This window comes from Neolamprologus multifasciatus, chromosome 6, assembly GCF_963576455.1.
Source record: "Neolamprologus multifasciatus chromosome 6, fNeoMul1.2, whole genome shotgun sequence".
In the NCBI taxonomy this organism is placed as follows: domain Eukaryota; kingdom Metazoa; phylum Chordata; class Actinopteri; order Cichliformes; family Cichlidae; genus Neolamprologus; species Neolamprologus multifasciatus.
Window position 1 is genome coordinate 11,664,460 of NC_140444.1, and position 23,479 is coordinate 11,687,938.

At 40.2% G+C, this 23,479-nt stretch overlaps 2 protein-coding genes across 6 annotated transcripts in view; both read left to right on the top strand.

Annotated features, from left to right (window-relative positions):
* Positions 1-3,927, top strand: part of adcy9a (adenylate cyclase 9a) — a 41,983-nt gene extending 38,056 nt beyond the window's left edge. For both annotated transcript variants that reach the window (XM_085163509.1, XM_085163510.1), the window contains 2 exons: positions 336-603; positions 915-3,927. In XM_085163509.1, coding sequence (XP_085019635.1) covers positions 336-603; positions 915-1,952 — 1,306 coding nt within the window. In that variant the 3' untranslated portion in view covers positions 1,953-3,927. The remainder of the gene's footprint in view (positions 1-335; positions 604-914) is intronic.
* Positions 3,928-6,562: 2,635 nt separating this feature from the next.
* Positions 6,563-23,479, top strand: part of crebbpa (CREB binding lysine acetyltransferase a) — a 43,640-nt gene continuing 26,723 nt past the window's right edge. For 2 of the 4 annotated variants that reach the window (XM_085163504.1, XM_085163505.1), the window contains exons 1-2: positions 6,564-7,521; positions 17,542-18,260. In XM_085163504.1, coding sequence (XP_085019630.1) covers positions 7,434-7,521; positions 17,542-18,260 — 807 coding nt within the window. In that variant the 5' untranslated portion in view covers positions 6,564-7,433. Of the gene's footprint in view, positions 7,522-17,541; positions 18,261-23,479 lie in introns of all 4 variants that reach the window. The other 2 variants (XM_085163506.1, XM_085163507.1) reach the window with 2 other exon arrangements.

A 23,479-nucleotide genomic window follows, 5' to 3' on the forward strand; every position in this document is an offset into this window, starting at 1 on the left:
CTGCGATAAATCAGAATTTTCGTGCAAGTCCAAAATTATACTCTTGCTCTTTGGCAACGTTTGGACTCCAAAAATCTTAAATCAAATTTGATTAAGGCTAAACCAAAATTTCCCAGCATTACTGCACGTTATCCGGATTAAGCACATGCAACTTAAAAACTGGGCTAAGAACTGCAAGATATATGTTAAAACTTTATTAAGATGCTATGTCGTAGATTCTCCAAGAAATGGCTGTAGAAATCTCCTTACCATCCTTTGTCTTTCAATTCTCATCTGATCATTTCTCCCATATGTCCCTCATTCTTTTCCGATTCTCCCATCATTTTCTTCCACAGACCAAACACCTCAACATTGATTGACGGCAGTTCAGAAAATGGTCCTAAGATGTTTTCTGACCTTTTGATCTCAGAGGCCATCCTGGCCTTCTTCTTGCTTCTTCTCCTTGTGTGGTTCCTCAACCGCGAGTTTGAGATCAGCTACCGTCTCCATTACCATGGCAACGTCGAGGCTGACAAGCACCGCACCAAGATCCAGATGATGCGAGATCAGGCTGAGTGGTTACTCGGCAACATCATCCCCATTCATGTCGCTGACCAGCTCAAGGTTTTGTTGCCATTTAAATTAACTATTAAACTTGAACTTAATCGTCTAAATAAAAAACTGATCAATAAATGAACATTTTCTTGTTTTTTATTCTTTGTAATCAACCATTATTAAGCAAATACTGGCTAAATACAGCAGTAGTAGTTTTAGCAGTTAATGAGCAAAAAATGGCAGTTGTGTTAATTTACAATGAAATCTAAATTCATCCTGAATCTCATGTATACACACGTTCAAACTATTGACTACAGTTGAAGATAGTTCTCTCTTGTGAGTCCATTATAACGTGAGCCTCTTCTCTCCATATATTTCAGGTGACCCAGAGCTACTCCAAGAACCATGACAGTGTGGGTGTGATCTTTGCCAGTATTGTGAACTTCAGTGAGTTTTATGAAGAGAGCTATGAAGGTGGAAAAGAGTGCTACCGTGTCCTGAATGAGCTGATTGGAGACTTTGACGAACTCCTTCGCAAACCTGAATTCTCAAGCGTGGAAAAAATCAAGACAATCGGGGCCACCTACATGGCTGCGTCGGGACTGAACGTCGAGCAGATGGCTGAGAATGAATCGGATTCTCCGCATGCTCACCTCATGGCCCTTTTCAACTTTGCCCTTGAGATGATGGGAGTCCTGGATGATTTCAACAAGAACATGCTAGGCTTCGGGTTCAAGCTCCGCATTGGATTTAACCATGGTCCCCTGACGGCAGGGGTCATCGGCACCACAAAGCTGCTCTATGACATCTGGGGAGACACAGTAAACATTGCCAGTCGCATGGACTCCACCGGCGTGGAGTGTCGGGTGCAAGTGAGCGAGGAAAGCCATGCTGTGCTCAGTGCCATGGGTTTAGAGTTTGACTATAGAGGTACTGTGAATGTTAAGGGCAAAGGTCAAATGAGGACTTTCCTTTACCCAAAAAGTGGGGAAAGTATATACCAGGATCAAGCGGAGCAGGCTGTCAGAATTGGACCCTCGTCCGTGGTATTACCTGCCAGTGAGACTTCAGCTGCCCAGCCTGTGGCTGCCCCTTCCACCTCTTCCACTCCTCCCTCCTCCTCTCTTTCCACACTCTCTACTCAACCCCAATATGCTATAAGGCCTCCAGGAGTAGGCCCTGAGCCTGTCTCAGTTAAGCCCACAGAAGTGAGGGAGGAAGGATATAGGGACGCTGGACAGCCCCCTGCCACAGACGTTCACACCCCTCCCCATTCTGAACTAGGCCCAGAGCCCAGTTGTGCACAAGGCCCCTCCCAGGTGCAGCCAGCTCCTCTCGCGCTTCAAGAAGAGGAGGATGAAGATGAGGAAGCGAATGAGCTAACTAAACTCAATGAGGAGTTTTATGCTCGCCTCTGATCCCTTCTGTCTCCTCCCGCTGTCTTCTATTCCTCTTACTGCCCCCAGCTGCTGCCTCCCCAGGACTGATTACCGATGTTGGCGGGATGTCTTTTCCTTTAAGCAAGTGTCTTTGGCATGGAAGACAGACTGGTCACGTCAAAAACAAAACCAGTGGATATAAGATTGTACTTGATGTCTTTCATGGAAGTGTTGCCTGAGTCCTGGGGTGGGATTTACCTGTGTTGAGCACAGCAGTTTATGATGGCGAACAAGTTGAAAAGGGAAAGAGGGATCTGTTGGTGTTGTTGTTGTTGATGCTTTTGTTAAGTGCCTTCAGGATTAGAACAGTGAACAAAAATATGAATACTGAACAGGTTTTAACAATGTTAGACTACAGAATATGCTGTGGTTTCTTTTTTCATGCTTTTATTTTGAATGCAAGTATTTCTTACAGAAATCATTGTTGTGCCATATCAACTGTTTTAACTTGATCAAAGTCCTGACCTTACTTAAGGGGAAAATTATTTTAGATTTTATATAAGTGCCAATGCAGAATGACAGGCGGAGCAGGAAACTTTGGGAAGAATGAGGGAATCACATAAAGCAGTGTTAATTTATGTATTGTGCTTTGACATCAGGGCTTAATACAGTATTCATTTGTGCCAGAGTCTCACTTTCAAGGGACATGCAGGCTGCAGAGATTTTAGTTTGTGTAGCAGCTCAATGCACATTTTAAGCACAGGTCTTGCACAGTGTTTTTCTTTTTTTTTCGACCACTTGTATTCAGTAGTTATTACCAATAAATAGCTTTTAAGAAACTTTAAACAGAGCTGAGAGAATCAAAAGGACAAAATCTAATCAGATAAGGGACTATAGATCTGGAAGAAAGGTGGTTTGAAAAAGTGAGACCATCACAAATGCAGGAAGGCACTTTAAATATACTGGGATCTGTCTTTCGGGTATTAAACGCTCACCTCTCGCACACATGTCCAATTTTACAGGTGGTGTAAAATTGTCTCGATGCGAGCTCGCTGATATTTCAGCTTTTTCTTTGATCAGAACCACTCCTGCTTGGAAGACCAAGTATCTGTCTGGTGATATTTTGTATTTTTGTTTTGACCAAATGAAAAGAGTGAAGAGGAAGCCAGCAGCGTGTTGGCCTGTCTCTGAATACAGCCACTCTCCCGTTTGCTCCTACTGGAACCCTGATAAATAGCCAAAATACGAGACTCACTCATTCAAACTACCATAAATTGAGTACTCCCATTTACATCCACACCAACAACACAGATTTCACTCATTATTAATTATCAGAGAGTCCTAATAATGCTGGGAGGTAGTATGATACTTGTAAGTATTGGCAGTATTGGCAGCTTTAATTTTGTTTTCATTGGAGTCAATAAGTCAAATGCAGAATATCACCATTCCTGTCTTCTGATGAGGTGAGCGCTTGATACTCGAAGGATTTCAGGTGAAGTATAACTTTAAATGGGACTGTGAGGGACAATCACTGCGTAGTTCTTGGTCAGTGATGGGGTGGTCCACAGGCTGTTGGCGTGGGTTTAAATTTAGAGATGAGTGACAGTTTCCACAGTACTGTGTGTAAAACCTCAGACTCAAATCTTGTGACTTTTCTTTAATTTCCGTTGCCTTCATTGCTAAAAGAAAAAAAAATCTAGACAATGGTCAGCCCATCCGTGCAAATTACCCAACAGATCATTGTCGTCTGCCTTTATCTTTGTGATTTGCTGTTGAAAGATTGGGACGTATTACCTTGATCCTGTCACAGTCTTTTCACCAATCGGGGCCTCTACTGAATCAATAAAATTGTGCCACTTTAATTGAGTGATTATGGGTGCAGTGCAGCCTAATCTAGCTGATTGTTTGTGGTGCCTGAAAGTATGACTGTATTTTTTTTTTTTTTAGTTTTTGGTTTCCAGAAAATTTTTCTTCTTTCATTTTTTTTTTTACTAAGCTGTCATTATGCAGAGGATAGATTGTGATTGTATATTTGAGAAAATTAATGGTCATTGTGTGCAGGTTTTGTTTCTTTTTTGATAAATTCCAGATATTTTTTTGTGCTTCTTTCCAGTTCTTTCCTCCTGACACAGACCAGCCATCTGGAAAAGTGTGGTGGTGCTCCCATTAAATCGCTTGCTCGTTTTTCTCTTTCCTCACTTCGTGCTTTGTCTTTTCTCCTGAAAGCACGCGTTTCTCTCTTATATTTCCTAAGTGTGTGAGAAATATAAGGTTTTACGTCAACTCAATCATATAAAAAAGATCGAAATGGGGACAGTTTGCTATTGCCTTATCCATAGATTATTCATTTTCAGCTTTCACCACCACATGTTTAAAAAATTAGTCAGCAGTTGGGTTAGATGGACTTTCTCTGTTCAGAAATCTGTCCACATGCAAAAATGCCAAAATGACAAGAAGGATGAGTTATGTAGCTGTCGGGACCTGTAGCAAAACATGTTTATTTACCTCTTTCACTAAGCTCTCTGGACATACACAGCCTGTGCCTTTTGAATGTGGACTATGTTTAATCATAGCATCAACTTTCATAATCGCTGCAGCATTAATACCCTGAAAATCCAAAGAGGTTTCTCCAGAAGCCGTCACTGCAGACGCTGGAATAGTTAAATGAGTCCTGCTTTTGTTGCCCAGAATCATTACTTTTTGAAAGATTTACACTACTTGTACATTTTCTCCACTTGCTCTTGTTTGCCAAATCTAATGAAGCATAGCACACAATGGAACACAAATAAAGGAGAATATTGAGTATCAACTGCGAAGGAAAGTTCACCGTCTTGTTGCCTTGCGTTGTTAGACGATCTATGAGATTTTCAGGCCATGTGCCTGCAGCCCTACCATGCACAGCAGTGACACTAACTAGCCATAGATCTGAGGTGGCGTAGGAAGAACCCCACAGGTTCGTGGGTACACATCCTCTCCAGTAGCACTAATCTGTACACACACATATGAATAAAATATTACACGCTGCTGACTTATGTGATCTGGGGTGCAGTAGGGGGAGATGTGTGTGAGTGAGACTTGTTTGCATGCGAGTAGTTTCCTTCTTTGCTAGTCTCCTTATTTTTTTGTTTGATTCTGTACTATACTGTCATCCTATTTCATTTCAATGTCATTCTACATATATGTTAATTATTATGCATATATTTCCAGTATTCAGGAAATTCAAATCACTAAGCTTTGCTCATTATAGGTTACCTGAATACTGTCCTTCTTTGACAGTGTATTTATAAATGATTTGTTTCAGTTTTGGCAGAAGCTAGTTCTCCCGTTTTAAAAAAGGATAAGTTCATGGCATTCAGTCATCTCTTTTTTTTTTCTTTTCCTTTTGGAGAAGTGTGATTCTGCTTTATGACAGAGAAATAAGGGAAATACATAAAGGCATAGAGTGTCAGCACTTAAGCATCACATTGTCACTCATTTTAAATTATGTCAGCTGCACGTCTTTTCATTATAATTTGCAAGTAAATTCTACCCGTATGTGTTCTAAGTTACACTGGGACAGATTTTCAACAGTGTTGTTTGATTTGAAATGTATTTGTTTTATGTTCATGAATGAGATGTATAATGTACGTTTTGTGCACATTACCCATGTATCATTTATCAACACGTGATAGTAATCTGTACACATTTGCACAAAGCACTCAGTGTTTGTACATATGCAGTTATTTTGTCACATATGATTTTTTTTATACATGTGCATGTGTCAGATTCTGTCCAAAAACAATGAATAAGAGACACGTATTATCAGATTGATTTTTGTGTGTCTGTTTGCTTATGTGTGAGTTATATGACTTTATTCCTCTTTTTTTCAGTATGAGAGAAATAAATCTCCAAGCGGAAAGCTTGGACTGTCTAGCATACTGTAACGTGTAAAGTCACGTAGAGTTGAATTTCTGTGCATATAATGAGTGATGACAGACTGTACTGTCATTTAGTTTTGTATTATTAAAACTAAATAAGAGGTGAGGGAAGCAACTTAGAGATTCTCAAAAAGGCAACATGCAAATTAGCCAGGTTTTAGGGAGGATTAGGCCTAACCTAAAAGGTCTCAAAATTGGAGACAGGGTTGTGATCTTCATCAGCAGCCAGATGATGACTGAAGTTGGGGCGCAGTTTATATTGACCAAGTGCATTTTGACTGCAAGAAGGTATGTTTTAATAATTTGTTGCAAACTGTTAACAAATTTAAAAGAAGGTTAGTAAAACACGATTTCAAAAATGACAAATAAGTGGCTAGAAACTGATAACGTTTAAGTATTTTTTATTGTAGACAAAAAACTATATATCATGCAGAGATTCATATTTTCCCAGTTATTGAAGGAAATTCAGATCCTTGAAATGTACATTTCATATCTAATTTCTTTTTTCCAGAAAAAAATCACGTGAGTTTGTAAAAATAAGGTAAAATATTTAAGTTAACATCTTAAAAAAGATATTTTTATTCATTAATGTATATATTTTGCCCCAAGTTTACAAAAAAAAATGGGATCAAATGGGTTGTAAAGTGCATGTGTGAATCACTGGTTGTGCTGTAGCGCCCCCAGCGGTCAGCGGTGACGGTGTTTTCACGTAGGGCGTGAATGCGCGGCCCCTCCCCCTCTACAGCCGATCTGGAAAAGAAAAAAAAAACTTTTTTGTACCGAAGGAATCAACAGCCGCCATCTTGTCGTGGCTCGGAATTAGGATTTCGGTCCAACACTGGGTTTTACGTAGAAATCGAGCATCCTTCCCGTGATATGACAGCGGCCTTCTGCCGAAAACGAAATCGTAATATCGCTTCGGAGACATTTTGTGCGAAAAAACGGGAATTGGATTGGTGGTCGTCGGGCAGAAAAGCTCCGTATATCTGATTTCCCCTTCAGAGTGCGGTGATTCAGCCCCTGTCGCCGTTCGGGAGCAGTATTGTTTACCGTGGGCAAGCGGTGAGCAGATCGTGACTTTCGAAGAGATTTGCAAAAATACGGCATTTTTATGCAATTGTGCATTTTTGTGGAGCTTCGCGCGATTTTTGCATGAAGAAATTTGACGTCACGCAAAATGGGTACTTTGAACATCTAGAAATTACGACTTTTCTCCCGGAATGCAGCAATCCACCTGATTTAACTGGATCGTCAGTGTGAGGCTCGATTTTTACATGGGGAATATTTTATTTTGGGGTATTTAACGATAATAATGTGGGTGTTGGGTGTTGGATTATCATGGGGTGAATGGCGGTGGCGAAGCGGGGCGCTATTGCATCTCTTTTAAAAGACACCGACTCTCACGGCGAGGAGTAGCTAAACGCTAACAGTTACTTTAGCTGGTAGCAGGCAATTAGCTAGCTATTAGCCAGTTAGCCAACGTTAGCAGGCTGTCAGCTTGCTAACGTGCTAACCGGGAAGGTTTTTGGTGATTGAACAACTTTCTACTAATAAGCTAATCAGAATCATCAACTTAAGCGACCGGCCAGGCAAGATTTCAACTATGGCTGAAAACCTGCTGGACGCTGGACCTCCACTCTCTAAGCGGCCGAAGCTGAATTCACCTGCCCTGTCAACGTCTGATGGACAAGGTAAAGGCCTCGACACTGTCGGCAAACACAAACCCAAATGTAAGGAACATTTGCACTGAAACTTCTCTTTTACTACTTGGCATTAAATCAACCGATGCCCGTGTAGCAACGTTACACGTTATCCAGTCGATTGGGTGTTCTTTCGGTAGCAGTTAATGTGGTTTTACCGCAGTGTTGTGGTTTCATTCTGAGTTGAGCATTTACTGCACCTACCCTTAATACGCCAATGCCAGCCTTTTGGTACCCTCGCCTTAACTTATGCAGCAAGCCATAACACAATACGATCAGCAGAATAACTAACTTGAGTGTCTAAAATGGTCATGGCTTCAACAACTGTAACTTTTGTTATCTTCAGAGGTGTTACATTAGCTTTGCATTGCTCTACTGTAACGCTTTCGTTAGTAAAGAGAATTTGATGGGTTATAGTTGAAAAATCAAAAGACTAAAATGGTAATTATTTCTCGAATCAGGTGCAAAGTGGTGTCTTTTGTGGTAGCCTGATACTGCATTAACAGCAGGTACACATGGCGTGATAAACTCACAGAGGTAACCTAGGCCCTAATTAGCTTAAATAATATTGTCTTCAAAATCACAAATCACATACGACTTAATGCCAATGTTTGTACACCTGTAAATTCTAAGTCTGATAATGTTTGCATCCATTTCCATTTATTTCAGGTACGATTTTAGGTGTGTGTAATCACCAGTCAGAGAAAACGGTAAATGTTAACATTTACCGTTTTGGTGGTAGTGCCCACTTGGTTCAGCTTGTGGCTATAAAACGAAGTGTTAATAGGCAAAAAAACCAAACCCAAAAACCTCATCTCAATGGCCACTCCATCTGTCCCTGAGCAAGCCTACATAGCCACACTCAGTCTCGATGGTGCTAGCTTCCTTTAACTCATTGAATTCTTGCAGAGAGTGCAGATAGGGTTATAACGTCACACATCTCAGCAGACGTGTGCACTGCTGAAAATAAATGTGTAGAAATGCAAGATAGAAATCTGTATGTGTGCTCTGAGTATTGGAATCTGAGTGATTAGGAAATGTCTGTCATATTTCTTGTAATTGGAAAGCAAAGATTGGGGATGCAAGTTCCCACTTGGCCCTTAAAAAGTTCATTTGTATTATAAAACAAGACTAGTGCTTATTTTAAATCAACTTTTTGACTTGTTCTTCCAAACTTTATAGCTGAAATTATAAAGTCATCTGGAGACTTGAGTAACATGTCTTTTTTCTTTCACCTGGTAGACTGTCCCTGCTTGTTTTTGTTGAGGTGGTTTGTGAGCCCTCAGTGAAAACCCGAGTTATTGCAGCACTCTTAACTCATCTGCTGTACTGTGTGGCAAAAGTGGAGTAGCTGAACTGCATTTCTGCAGCGCTCGCTGTTTCTGTGATGGGAAAATGCTGCTCCTGGTATGAAGATACAAAAATGAGTTGATTTCATATTTTCACCATAATTGGAAAGTAATGTATGCTTTATGTGCAGAAGCATCCCCACTTAGAGTTAAGCTAGGGCTCAGCAATTAACCAAGTAATTCCAGTTTTTGTATTTCAGTGAAAATAAAGTGTTAGGGATAAAACTAATTTTGACTGCAAAGCTCTCTCTCTTATCTTTCTCCCGTGTGCTGTACACCAAGCACAGACCTTTCATTTATAGTGCATATTTTTGCTGTTTGGTTCACTTCACGCCACAATGACATTTTAGCTGGAGTCCAGCGTTAACCGGATCTCTCTAGAGTAGTTAAAAATCTCATTGTTTCCATTGGTGAACTTGTTGAATGATCATTAGCAGTTACTTTTGTCACTGTATCACTCAAGGTCCTTCACCTGGTCTGTTTTCTGTGCAACAGTTGCACTTCCAAACATGCCCTGGGGATTTTCCACAAATTTACAGGCTTTACAGTCAAAAATACCCATTAGTTTGGACCTAAAATGTATTATCAGACTCCCATGTGTCCTTCCTGCTCCCTTTACCTGTTGTTTTGATTTTATTTATTTTTTTAATTTTAAACATATGAAAGGCTTCTGTGAAAATACACTGCATCCAAAATCTTTTTGATGTGGGTAGAAACTCTGGCTTACTGTATTAATCAAAGTCATCTTGATTATGATTTTTGCTGTAATCGAGGCACATTAGGTTCCGATGTAAAAAGTCCTATTTGTTTAGCTGGTGTCTTGTATGTTTGCTTTTTAACCAAGAACTGAAACTTTAGAGCCCAGAAAAGAAACATTAAACTAATGCGTTTTTCAACTGTATCGTTTACAGTGTGTGGCACGTTAACGTCTTGAAAACAAAAGAAAGCTGTTTTTAGTGTAGATGCTATTAAGGGTAGCTGTTGGCCCTCTGTTAGTGAAGTGCTGCTATCAAGCCTTTAGCGGAGCATTTTTGTTTTGACCACCTTTAGCGTTTTCGAGACCAGACTTGACTTGCAAGGAGCGAGTTTAACTGTCAATCTATGTGATTGATAAGTTGCTAACTAATGGGCATGTCCTGGATAATCCTTCTTTCTGACTCTTAGAGTTACCATAATTTACACATTGAAGTGACTGAGCCCTTAAAATGATCACTAATGTATGTTCACTGGGAAAGAAAGCCATGGGATTTTTTTCTTTTCTGCCATATATAAGTGGAAGTCTTTTGCAACTTTGGGGTGTCCCTGCTAACCATTAAAAAGAATCAAGGCAATTTTGTGTTGGCTTTACTCTCACACTTGGTTGCTCTTTTTTCCGGCTGTGGATTAGAGAAACGAGACCTAGGACAGCAATGTTTAAAGTTGGGACATGTGTGACTAGTCAGTTAGATGTTGAAATGTGGTTACTACTGCTAGTTGGCTCCATAAATATTAGCTGGGTTAAATGGCGTCTAGCCATTGAGTAGTGCTGCACATTTCTGCTGCTAACACAAGTAACAATAATCACAGTAGTTTAGAACCATATACAGTGCAGAATAGGTTCAATATAAAGATATATATCGGATGACAATATGAAAACGCCTATCGTTTCATATTATGCTATCGTTTGTTTCGCAAAATAAACTGTTTTCGGCAATATTTTTTTCATCGTTTTGATGGTCACTGTGGAATTTCTTAAAGTTCTCTCCTTTTTCTTATATTTAATATAACCACACTATGGACGGACAAGTGACTGGTTTTATGTATTGTCGTTAGCAACAACGACGGTAAAACCATCGCGTGTGTCCACCGTCCGCTTGTTTATTTTCCACATAAACCTTTCACAATAAAGCTCAAGATCCTGTTGAGATTTTTCAAAATAAACTGAATCACGTGAAATAGTATGCAGAGTGTTTACGGACGAGAAGCTAAAAAGAGCCGTCAGGTGCTTAAAAAAATAAACCTTAGAACAGGCTTTTCCCCGCAGCACACCGTGTAATAAATACTCACAAAGAAAATTGCGGCCGGTTCAACTTATGTAACACTCGACTCCAGGTACATGGCACCCAGCTGAAAACACTTCATGCAAGTCGAGTTGCCCGAAATTCACAGAATTTACAGAAAATGATAATTTTTGTGATATGTATCGTTGTTGGGACGATAAATGTCTTATATTTATCTTATGAGATTTTGGTCATATCGCACAGCCCTAGTGCAAAAGATATTTTAAATTTCATATGATAGGGATTTGTTCAAAGCGGAAATACTCATTGAGCAACATAAGTATGTTTACTTTTGATTCTACATTTGTTTACACTGTCATTAAAGGCATTACATATATAAACGGCCAAAAAAGGTGTATGGCTTACTACATTTGTGTTATTTATTATTTGCTGACTTTAAGCCCAGCCTCACAGTCTGCATGTAGCCAGAAAAAATAGTTTTCCTGTGTCTGTCATTTGCACATGTGCCTCATTGTGTTTGATTTTGTCAAGTCTTCAAGAAAAATGAGCTGGAAGACCTTTCGGGAACAATGGCAGTCACAACATCAGTGATTATAAATTACAAGAGCTATCACACATGACAGAGGCACCACATGTCTGTAATCCATCAATAAACCTGCCACGCCCCCTCTTTATACTTTTTGCCAGTTGCAGTTGGGACTCAATGGACCCCCATGGGACAGCGCAGGGCAGCAGTAACATCAGCTGTAAATTACTGCAGATAAAGAGCTGGCTTTCCCTCTTTTATGACAGTCATGCCTGGAGCTTTATATGCAGCACCCATCTGCCCTAACATTTGGCCTTTCCTCTTTCCCTTTTCCTAACATATAGCCTGGCTTCTTGTATGAGAAAAATAGCTAAATTTTAAAACGAAATGACAGCATTAACATACGCTGTTGTTCTCCTTGTGATGTCTGTATGCGTGAGCAGTCCTATTTAAACCTTTGTAGCAATGGGAATTGAGAACCAGTTCCAGCTGAGATCAGATTCCAAATTGTTCACTTAATTGCAATTATATGACGCCGTGTGTGTGTGTGTGTGTGTGTGTGTGTTTTTAATCACCACTGGCATGTTTTCTGTCTGTCATACAGTGTAAAATTGTAATGTCAAAGTTATGGCGATGAGGCTTTTCCACACCTAAGATGAATGGAAGTAGTCTTTTTTTTCTCTCTCATGCAGGAAACTAGCTAAGATGAAAAGTCCAGCCTATAAGCAGAATTAGTAATGGTATTTGTATTAGCATTATCCACACCCTCAATAACGGCAGCTGGTAAGGAAACAAGACCAGAGTATCTGCATGGTACGATTTAGTTTTGTTTCACAGCAGATAACAGGTCAGAAAGACAAATGAGTTAAAAATGGTTTTAATAAAGAAAAACATTTTTGCAGTTCAGTGAGAGGTAGAACATTACGAGTAGTCAAGTTTTTTGTGCACTTGGGGAGTTTTTTCTTTTTTTTTTTTTTTTTTTTTTTAAATTGGTGGGGCAGAACAAACATGAGCCCCTGTCTTTCTATTAAGGCCATCTGTTATCCTCCTCTTCTACCCCTTTTATCCACAAAAAAATGTGGTTTTGCATGCACTTTATGTGATCTAACGTTTTGACTATTTTTAATGAAAGAGCAGGGTTTTTTTTAAAAAATTTCATTGTTTAAGATTCATAGTCACCATGTTTTAATTTTATAACTGTGCCCTGTGGATTCTCTCACATTCTCTCTGTAAATATGTAGGTAGGTTGGGCCTCAGGATATCTGTGTCTGTCTTAGGTTAGAAAAGCTGAAATTTGCGCTGAAACCTAAGAAAAATTAGTATTTGCTACTCGTTTGCGTCTTAGTTCTGTTTCAGTTGTCAGTCAAAGATTTGTCAGGGACCTCCCAACCCCCAGACGTCCAGTTTCTTGCTCACTCCGGCACAAATGGCACTTCTAATATCTAAAAGGACAGGCAGTAAGCTTGCAATGCAGCCACTGATTGAGGCATTTATGCCTGTGCCTTGGGGCAACCAGAGAAATCATGAGAGAAAGATGGTGAGGATCAGCAAAATGGATAAAGGCAGATGAAGGGAGTTATTACCACCAACCTACTGCTTTTAGCTGACTTAATAGGAATCAAAAAAATGGGCGACATGGTATTTTAAATGCCACTCATTTCTCATGTCTGTGCTTGTATTTAAGCTTAAACAGACCATTTGACTGCTCTATTTTTGCTCATTATACTTGGAACAACTTTAGCTTCATGAGGTAGAGAAGATTTAGACAGAAGCTCAGTATGTGTTTTGTGTTTGCAGAAAACCTAGAAAACTAAACTAAATCCCCAAGAGGAAGTAGGAGTACTTGAGGAGCTCCACATGACTATAATTTTACCAATGGATGATGTTTCTGGTTGTATTTTCTTAAGAAAAACAAAATCCACGAAGTTTAAAGGTGAACAATACCATCTCTTCCTGCTGATTCAAGCAAGCCAAACTAAAGCATGTAGCTGTGTTAATGCGATGAGGAACACAAACAGTACAGATCACTGGATCATGTTGCAACCACAAACGAAATAATGAGAATGCATTTCTAAACTGGGTGCAGACTTCAAAAACTTGGTTTCCCCTGTTGTCATCAAATCTCCCCCAAAGCAACCCGCCAAGAGGAAACAAACCTGTGGGTTAGATGTCATGTATCCAGTTGCAGATTCCATGCAGGTGTAAATGGATCTTAACTGCTGTTGCTAAATTAGTCTGTTTGAAAAAAAACAAGGGTCGGTTCACCATAGATGAGATGATGGTATTTGTTAAAAATGGAGAGGGAAGAGAAGTCTTCCTGTTACAAATCCACATTCACTCCCTACCAGAGACAAAGCTGAGTGTGCTTTAGATAGAAGTTCAGCATTGACCAATCATCACCTGCTGCTCTATATTGAAAAGCCAAAAAATAAAATAATATATTTCAGAGTTTTTCTGGCACCATTTGGCAAGGGAAGCAACATTAAAAGTCTGGTCGACTAGTTGCATGCACTCTTATTGCTACTGTCTCTTGGGATAACTTGCTATCTAGTTAATGCATTTGGTTTAATAAAATGAAGTGTCATTATAACTCTGTTCTTAAAATTGTCTTGGCTGTACTCTGCTGTTTTTTTTATTTTATTTTTCTCAGTATGTTTCTGCTTGCCTTCAATGTAGAACTGGTGATTTCAGCTACCAGCACATTTTCATACAAAGGAGGAAAGACACTTCAGATTTTGCTTTAAATGACAATTCTGATATGGCTGAGTACTAGTGGTGCAATGGATCAAAAATCTCACGGTTCGGATCGGATCACGGTTTTAATTCACCGATCGGACCAATTTTAAGTATTTTTTTTGCCTATTAAAAACATTCAACTCAAGACTCATTCCACGCAATTATATAAAAACAAATTAAGGTGCAATATAGGGCAGTACAGGGCTTTATATCTACCACTCCGCTGTGATATAATGAGCGGTCACGTAGCTTTCCGTTGACCTGGAGGTCCACTTGTTTGTAGTTGAGCAACAAAAGATGCGTGGGACAGTTCAGCCATAACTTTAAAGTTTTCCTGCTCATGCATGACTGGGTACGATCTTGTCACTGAAGTGGGCGCGCAACGGGATATCATAGCGTGGCTCAAGCACGTTCATCATAGTTTAAAACCCTTGTTTTGCACAAGGGAATACGGCCTCCCGTCTGCAGCTAAACACCCCAGTAGCTTTTGTAATAGCTTTAGCCCAGTCGGTTTGGGGAACAAAGGGCTGCTTAAATGCCGTAAACTCCTCTGCTCCTCCACTTGGACCGCTAGCGCTGGCCATAACTATCGCTGGCCATAACTATCGCTTGACAGACTGACCACGCACACCATACATATACTTTTTTTCCCTTCTTTTTCGAATCTTTGGATCACGTACGTGCTGAACCGTGGAGTGGGATCGATTCGGATTACGGATCAACCGTGATCTGTTGCACCACTACTGAGTACTAAATTCAGCAAACAGTTATTTTCATATTTTCTGTTTTTGATTTGGCGCAGGCTCGCTAAGTGGACTGTAAACAAAGCTATTGCAGTTTGACTATTGTCTGTAATAGAAGTAGTCTTGTTGGATTTAAAAATGTTTTAAACTGAAGGTCTGTAACTTGACAATATTTTTTCAGTGTCTCTGGGTACAGTCAGTATTTATTTACTCAGTGAAGTAATTTTCCTCTGCTGTTCTTTCCAACTGTTGCAATGGCATACTTTCTTGGAGGATTTATTACTGCAGAAAGGAAACCTAAAATAAGAGCCCCTTTCCACTATTAAGTGGATTTGTTTTGCTATCCACCAATTTATATTGAGCAACAATTAAAAGAATGCCAGTAGCAATGTTGCACCTGTCCCTCTGAGAGCAGACGCACATGGCTTTAGGGCAAGATGACAGAAATCTCCAGGCGGGACCACTGCTGGGGCTGCTTTTGTAGATATTTATAGCCATCACCTCAAGACAGTGGCCAAAGGGGGGCAGGGGAGAGAGTGATAAAGTCAGCTATGGGAGGGTATAAAGGAGCTTTATGAACGACTGTGTGAAAAGTTGACACACTGATTTGTGTGTATCCACTTTTGAGTAAATCACACATTGTTTCCTGAGTTAAGTGTTTTTGTTGTCGTATTTACACTCATGTAAGTGACCCTTCTTTACCTGTGGATGTTTTTCTTCTGCCTTTGAGACAGTGAAATGATATGGAAAGTGAAATGTAATCGACATTCCCATGTGAATTGGTTTATCACATCAATTCGCACACTGGTTCAACTTTATGCAGACTCTGTCCAAGGGAGCTTTTATTGTAAGGTCCGATTTAAACTTTCGCATTCCTACATACAGCTCCATGGTTTATGTCTGAAGAAAACTTCAGGACTGCAGTGCATATGTTAAAACGGTTAATGCCCACCTTCCCCCTCCTTACGGTTGGGGTTCCCCAGACTGCATGTGGCCATACCCAACCAAAACATTGCTTTGCATTTTTGGTATCCAGCCAACAAGCTTAAGGGCAAGGTTGGGGTGTGTTTGTGTTTAGATTTCCATTTTGAAATGAAAAATGCAATGCCAGGCCTTAGCGTATGTAGTTGAAGTGAATACAGCTGCTTGGAGAGCATCCATGTGCCTGGCTGAGAGGAGAGAGAGAGGGGAAAAGATGGATTGTCCCTTCAGCCTCAAACAAGCTTCCTCCACATGGAGCACCTGCCTGCCTGATGCCGGGGACAGACAGCGAGCTAGCAAGGCAGATCTGCAAGCCTGTGTTTACTCAGGGAAGTGTGTAGGCCAAGTGCCCTCATTAAAGCCGGGATCCTGACTGAATCTCAATGAAGACATCCAGCAGCAGTGCTCAGTCCTGTAGCATTAAGGTCTTGTTCATCATATACTGAAAAGTGATTTGCTTAACAGCGCCTTTCATACAGTGACATTTCTTGGCTTCATTACTTTCAGTCGCACAAATTCAGTAAATTTGCACTTTTGTGGAAGAAATTGTCAGTTGCATACAATCCAGTTATGTCCTCCACTCTTTACACAAGACCAACAAACTGCTTCACAACATGCTTTTGAAGAAACAAGTTAGCCAAATAAGATTTCAGGTAATATTTCTACTCTCGTCAGGCACATTATACTGAATAGGCAAGTTAATGTCACTTATAGAGGGAAATGAAAACGGAGAGCTGCAGGGTTCGAAGCATGTTTCTTTGGTGATTTTGTGCCGTTGGGTGAACTCGTAATCAAGGCTGTGGAAAGTGATCTTGTTTCACAGTTTGTCCAGAGAGTTGATTCTTCTTGGTGATTCAAAGCTGTAAAGCATGCACAGCTCCTGTGCTTTTGTCACCATCTTAATCAGTAATTCTCAAACAAATCGTGGCTCCCTAGGCTCTCACCATTATGCTCACACCTCTGGATGGTGTGACACAAATATTCCTACGCCACCCAGCAGGAACCCCGAGTGCTGCTGGATTCTCTTGCCACACTGTGTTTGTCAGCCAGTAGCGATGCTTTATCACGCTTTATGCTTATTTTGTCTTGCACTGCAAGGGACAAGGCCACAGTGCAGCAGCAGTTAGCATGTTGGCTCATTAATATTTCATAATTAGAATGTTTGTGAACACTTGGACTGAGACCAAGGGTCAACTGAGGAGTAAGAGCCCTTTTTTCTTTTTTCAAACACAGCAGGATTTTTCATGGCTCAGCATTTGGGTGGGGACTACAGTCCATTAACTAAATGTATTGAATCTTTTATTTGATAAAAATTATGTTTTTCACCTTTTCTGATAATTTGATAAGCAAATGCCTCTAATTCTAATAAAAATGGAAACCATAACTGACAAAAATGGTTACAAAGTTTTATTACCATGCTGGCTATTTTTCTGCTGTGGTTGGAATGTTTATGGTGGGGACTCAAAACTGTTAAAAAGTAGAAAAAAATCTTCCCAGTGTCATGTGTTGCATTGTAGAATAAGTTGCTAGCAGTAGATAAGAAGATCTAGATGCTCTGGTACTCAGTGATTTGAGTACAGGCTTATTTGAAGCAGAGGAGAATGAATGTTTGGCACTGATTCAGATGGTTGTATAAAACATTTTGTGACATTTTGCTTCTCTATCCCTTCTCATAGATCTTGGGTCACTCTCCTGGGACGATTTGGAGAATGACCTTCCAGATGAGTTGATCCCCAATGGAGGTGATATTAGCCTGATGGGCGGGATGCCTTCAAATGGAGGAGCAGCACCTGGAGCTGGCGGACCAGGAGGCACTCAGTCAGGACATGGCGGTGGCAGTGCCTCTGCCGTTCCAGATGCAGCAGCCAAGCACAAGCAGCTCTCAGAGCTGCTTCGGGCTGGTACTACTTCTAATATAGGCACAGCTAGCTCTCAGCCAGGCAGCATGGGGCCACAGTTAGGAGCACCACTGGGTAAGAGCCCTCTTGGCCAGGGCTCCCCCAACAACCACCCGTCCCCTCAGGCCCAAAAAGCAGGAACCCCAACTGGAGTAGCAGGACAGAACAACAACAACAATACTGCAACTATGGGCTTAAACACAACTGGGTTCAGTCAGGCCATGATTAACAACAACCAGGGCCATACTGGACTCCTGAACCAGGGAGGGCAGCCGCAGCCTGGGCAAGTGATGAATGGTGGCCTCGTACCTGGAGCTGGGAGAGGACGTGGGGCAGGGGTAACAGGCATGCAGTACCAGGGACAGACAATGCAGGGAACTGCAACAGGACAAGGAGGATCAGGTAGTGCATTGGCAGAGACGCTCACACAAGGAGGGCAACAGATGGGAGCTCACACTACCCTCAGTACTGCTCAGCAAGCAGGCAACATGAACAAGGTGAGTGACACTTATTTTATTATTTTTGTTTGTTTTATATCAAGTGTTGGCACATGCAAATTGTGAGTATTTTTTGGCACACACGGGATATTTCTCTGGCACTGATTTTTTTTTTTTTTTTTTTTTTTTTTTTATAAATTGCATTGAAGTATTGATTTTTGATTAAAGAAAAGGTGTGTTGGAACAACTTTAACACCGGACACAAACTAGGTGGTCACTCATTGTATAGGCAAAGTTGAAAAGCTTGTTAAATGTGGCATTTTTGCATCTTGTCATTCTGGGCCCAGTTTATGCTGTGATCCTCTATTAATTGACGCTAACATTTAAGCCAGTAAAATTATTTTGTAAAAATTTTAACCTATGCGGAGGCCGGACTTGTTGAGCCTTGTTACTATGCACAAATGTTTGCACTTATTTGGGAGTGAAAGCAACATTATTGGAAAGCAACGTCCTTTTATGTGATCACCTGGCACAGCTTTAAAACTGTACTCATGGAGTAAAAAAAAAAATATATTCTTTAATACTACAGTGACACAGCAGAAATTAAAACTGCTGTTTGAAGTTTATATTGTAAACAAACAAAGGTTTTGTTTCTCCCTAAATATATGACATGTAAAGATCCACCACAAAACTATGTTAAATGTTCTGCTACCTCAGAAAACATCTGTTTTAAAGCATTTTACATGTTTGTGCCTTTCTCTTTTTCAATACTTTTGGCACATACTTAAGATCTATACTGTTAATTTTCATTAATAACCTTTTGGATAGAAATCACATTTAAAAACTCCTGAAACACCTTTAATTAAATTGAATTGAATTGAAATTGCTGGGGGTTTTTTTTCTTTAATTCCCTTTTTATATGTTTTTGCTAGTTATCCGTTTGACCTGTCAGTGCTAATTAGGGTGATTTTTATTTTTAGAATCTCATTCACAATTTATCTTGTGAAATATGGAGAATTGTTCAACTTTCCTAAAATTTGTGGCAGATCCTAACTGAAAAGGAACTAGCATTAAACGAGGTCTATGGAATTATGTTTTTATTGCATTATATTTCAGTTTATTTTTAATATAAGACATCTTACATTTTCCTTATTGCCCAATCCCTTTATAAATGTTGTTTTACTTTGCTTTGTGTAGCAACCTTTCATAAATGGCAAAGTTACAAATCTAGACTCGTGGAATTAACAGCTCGCAGTAGGACAGGGCAATATGGCCAAAAATATTCATAAAGATATATATGTGAAAATTTGCGATAACGATATAACTGACTCGAGACAAAATACTTAACAACTCCACAACTTTATTAGTGCAACACCCCCCCATCAATGTATTTTCACTTAAACAAGCAGCTGTTTTTTATGTGCATTAAAGTTATATAAAACTTTAACAGTGCAAACGCAAATTCCTTGCTGACAGTTTAACCAAAAGGCATTTCCAGTGGAAATTGGCCAACATATCCTCAGCATAACCGTGTATAATATCCACAAAACTTAAAAAGAGCTTATAAACACACAAAATACGGTAATATTATGTTGAAGCACAGTACGTATCACTCCGCGAGGCTCCTGACTACGGTAGCCGTAATGCCCCGGCAATCCATCAAGCGGTGTGGCTTCGTAGCTTACCAAAGTCATACTAAAACATTTTTCTTTTTGAAAGATTTTTGAGCGCCGCGTACCACATAAAATCGGTTCGGTAATAACGGCGGCCCGCTTGCATGCTCTACCAAAAAAAGTGTTTTGGTGTGCATCTGCCGGATGAAAGCCAAACCAGTTCCACACCACTGAAGTTACATCATGTTTACAAACCAATTCTGGTTCATCTGTTTCATTCAACGATCCGCTTACGCCCTTCTTATTCTCTGTCGCCGCCATGCTTTTTCTACCATGTGCGTATGAAAACAAAGGCACTGCGCATGCGCGTTTTACCCTATCTATTGCGATATTTCATTTTCTTATCATTGCCTAACATTATACCGGTATTACCGTGAACAGGATGATATGGCCCAGCCCTAGCTTGCAGTTATTCTCAAATTATATCGGACACAGTTTGGTTTGCATAGAGTTATTTTGAAATGCTTTTTGTACATCTGAAAAAATTACTAGAGCTTAGCTTTATATATAGCTTTTAATTGGCTGTGTAATGAGATGGAGATTCACCTCAAATGACTTTTTACATTCACTATAGCAACACACAAAAGCTTTTGTTATCATTGATTAGGAGCTTAATTGAAGCCCCTCCTCAACACACACTCTGTGTGATGAAGGTAGGCACGAGTGCATCTGTATCTATACACTTCGCTAGTCACATTTATGGTTCATCTAAACAGTTCTTTCTTCCAGTCCACTTGTTTATAGCACTCAAAAAATGCATACTCCACTGTTGGCAGGGAACTGGTACACTGCTGTCAACTGTTCAGTTGTTGTTAAGATTAGTCTAGGGATGCATAATTATGTGTGTCTATGCGAGAGTTTATAGTGTCATTTGCGGCTTACACGTACACTTGTCACCAATGTGGTTTTGCAGGGAAATCACTAGGAAGCCATCTATTTAACTGGCTGTGTCAAAGCCAAGTCACCAAATTTGTTCTTAACCACAACACACATACACAGAAGCTCCAGTCTTCTGAGAAGAGACTTACTGAGATAGTGAATGTGTGTCGAGTCATTCCCAGCGTCTGTAGACACGATTTAACCACAGAAACAATTAAAAGCTGATGTCGAAGTAACAGCGACGGGGCTGTCAGCATTTACAGAAACGGGCCTGTTTTTTGTGTGTGTGCCTCTGTCAGGGATTTTTCCTGCACAGATTTTGGTGCCTCCCACAGCCAGTTAATGCCAAGAAAAACCAAAAGCGCCTAAATGATAGCAATTGAGACTAATGTAAGCCGGGCGTTGCTTCCAAGCTGTTTTCGAAACTGTTTAGCGTATCGCAGTTTTATAACTAAAGTCATCTGACAGAGTCACTATTCACATGTTAAAAAAAGCCTAGAATGATCTTTGATTTCATAATTTTGTTCTGAATCATTATTTTGCATGAGAATACAGATAAAGCTACATGTTGCTGAAGCTTCCCGTTAGCAGCTACACTGACAGTTTGTAGCCCTCAGGTCAAGAGCTGAGGTTACAGTTAACGGCTTCATTTGTCAAGGGGAAAACAGGAGCTAAAGTGGAATGGTGTACACGGAGAGTCCACGGATGTTCTGCAGGTTTAAATATAACCCAAAAAAGTGTAGTTGTTGTTGTTTTTTGTTCTAGCTGCCCGTCATAATTAAATTATGGGCCAATTCACTTTAAGTCAAACTACAAACCCCTACTTAGTTGTAAATAAAGAGTGTTAGGTCTAACTTTTAATTTAAAAAAAAAAGAAAGAAAGAAAGAAGGAAAACCTTATTTTTACCCCATGACTTATGGGCACATATGAATCATAGCTCAGCGTGTCTAATCATATAGGGTTTGTGTTTAACCCTTTAAAACCGGTCGGAGTGGGCACACTCGGTTTTACATAACTATTTTTAAATCTCTGTAGAAATGGAACCACGTAAGCTAGCGCACTAATTTTTTTTGCATATGAAACCGGAGGAGTTGTACTTACAACTTGTGCCATTAGCTTGTCCTAGGTCACAGTTTCCTTCCACATATAGCTGCCCAAAAATTGCATAAAAAGCACTTGCAGGAACAAAAATATAATATTCCAGAAACATGCTTTGCTGATCCGATCAGCTGTTCGTAACACTTCCTACGTCGGAATAGATGTCAGCGCGAACTATCGCGTGTCCGCCATTACCTGCCCGAAACCGGAAGTGACGTCATTTTCGCGGAGCATGTAGGGGTTTTTTTTGCCTTCAGGGCCTTATAAGCCTGTACTGGTGTTTTTAAAAGTCATGTTTGACTTTATACTTTTCTGTATTGTTTCTGGGATGCTTAGAACTCAAATTGCACTGCTGGAAATAGTTTATTTTGATGCACATGCTTTTTTTTTTTTTTTTTTTGCAAATTTATATTATAATATTTATTTTTGTTTTTCCTGCAGTATATAAAAATTGGCGTATCTCAAAAATAAAACTAGGAAGGCACTCAAAATAAATTCCCCATGGTTGGAAACTATTTTGTGCAACTTTTTTGTATTTGCAGTTTTGAGGGATAAGCCTCTTACATTACTCTAACTAGAAATATATGTTAAAAAAAAAAAAACCCAAACGATTTTCAGTTTGTCTTTTGTAGTTTATTGCAATTTATGTAGTTACAATGGACTTAATGCATACATATTATTAAAATTTGGGATATACCTGTTGTATTGATGTATAGCAACTTGAAATGCTCCCACAAATGGCACTACAGCATGTAAAAATATAAAGATAATCTCTGGCGGACTTGGTTCTATGGTAGGTCTTAAAAGGTTAATCTATTTACTTGTAGTATTTGCTTATTAACAACTAAATGTATAGTTTTCATTCAAATAACACAACACAGACTCATGGTGGGCTGATTGTATTTATACCCATGCGTAGTCACCCACTTGAGGCCCGTTCTGAGCCAGGAGAAACCTTGTCCGTGTGCATGTTTTAGACTCAGCTGGTCCTCTGTGATTATCATGTCACCAACTGCTCTGAAGGAGAAAACCACCAGACCCATTCTTTGTATGCGGCTTCCTCTATTGTCCTTTAATCGCAGGTTGTAAATCTCTTTCTGGGCATTTGTGTTGGTGAGAAGCTCCTTACCGCCACATGCTCCTTTTGTTACTGTATACGCATGAGCACTCGCCCAGCCTTCTCCAGCTTATTGGGTGGCTGCTTACCATTTCAGTGATGCAGAGAAAGACAGGTATTGTAAACCACTTAATAAGTTGAAATGACAGAGGCGGAATACACTTGGGATGAAGGAGGGAGGCTAGCTCAGCTGAACAGTCTCGCCTGGCAGCAACGTGGTGAGATGATAGTTGGCAACTGTCCTGCCTGTCGATGTGTGGAGTGTGTCAGAGAGCGGGGGACTGAATGGAGAGAGTGAAACGAAGGGGGTGGGTGTGTGTCCGTCTGCTCAGCTGTGTTGAAAGCCTGCCAGTGTCTGGTCGTCTCAGCTGGGTCTTTTTTATCTGGTCTATTGGAGCGGTGTCAACAGCCTGAGGGGGATACAGCCTGCCCTGGCGTGGCAGAGTCTGGTCTGGTCTCCCAGCAGCTCTCTGGATGAGAGAGCAGCAGCAAGTTAATCAGTGTATAATGC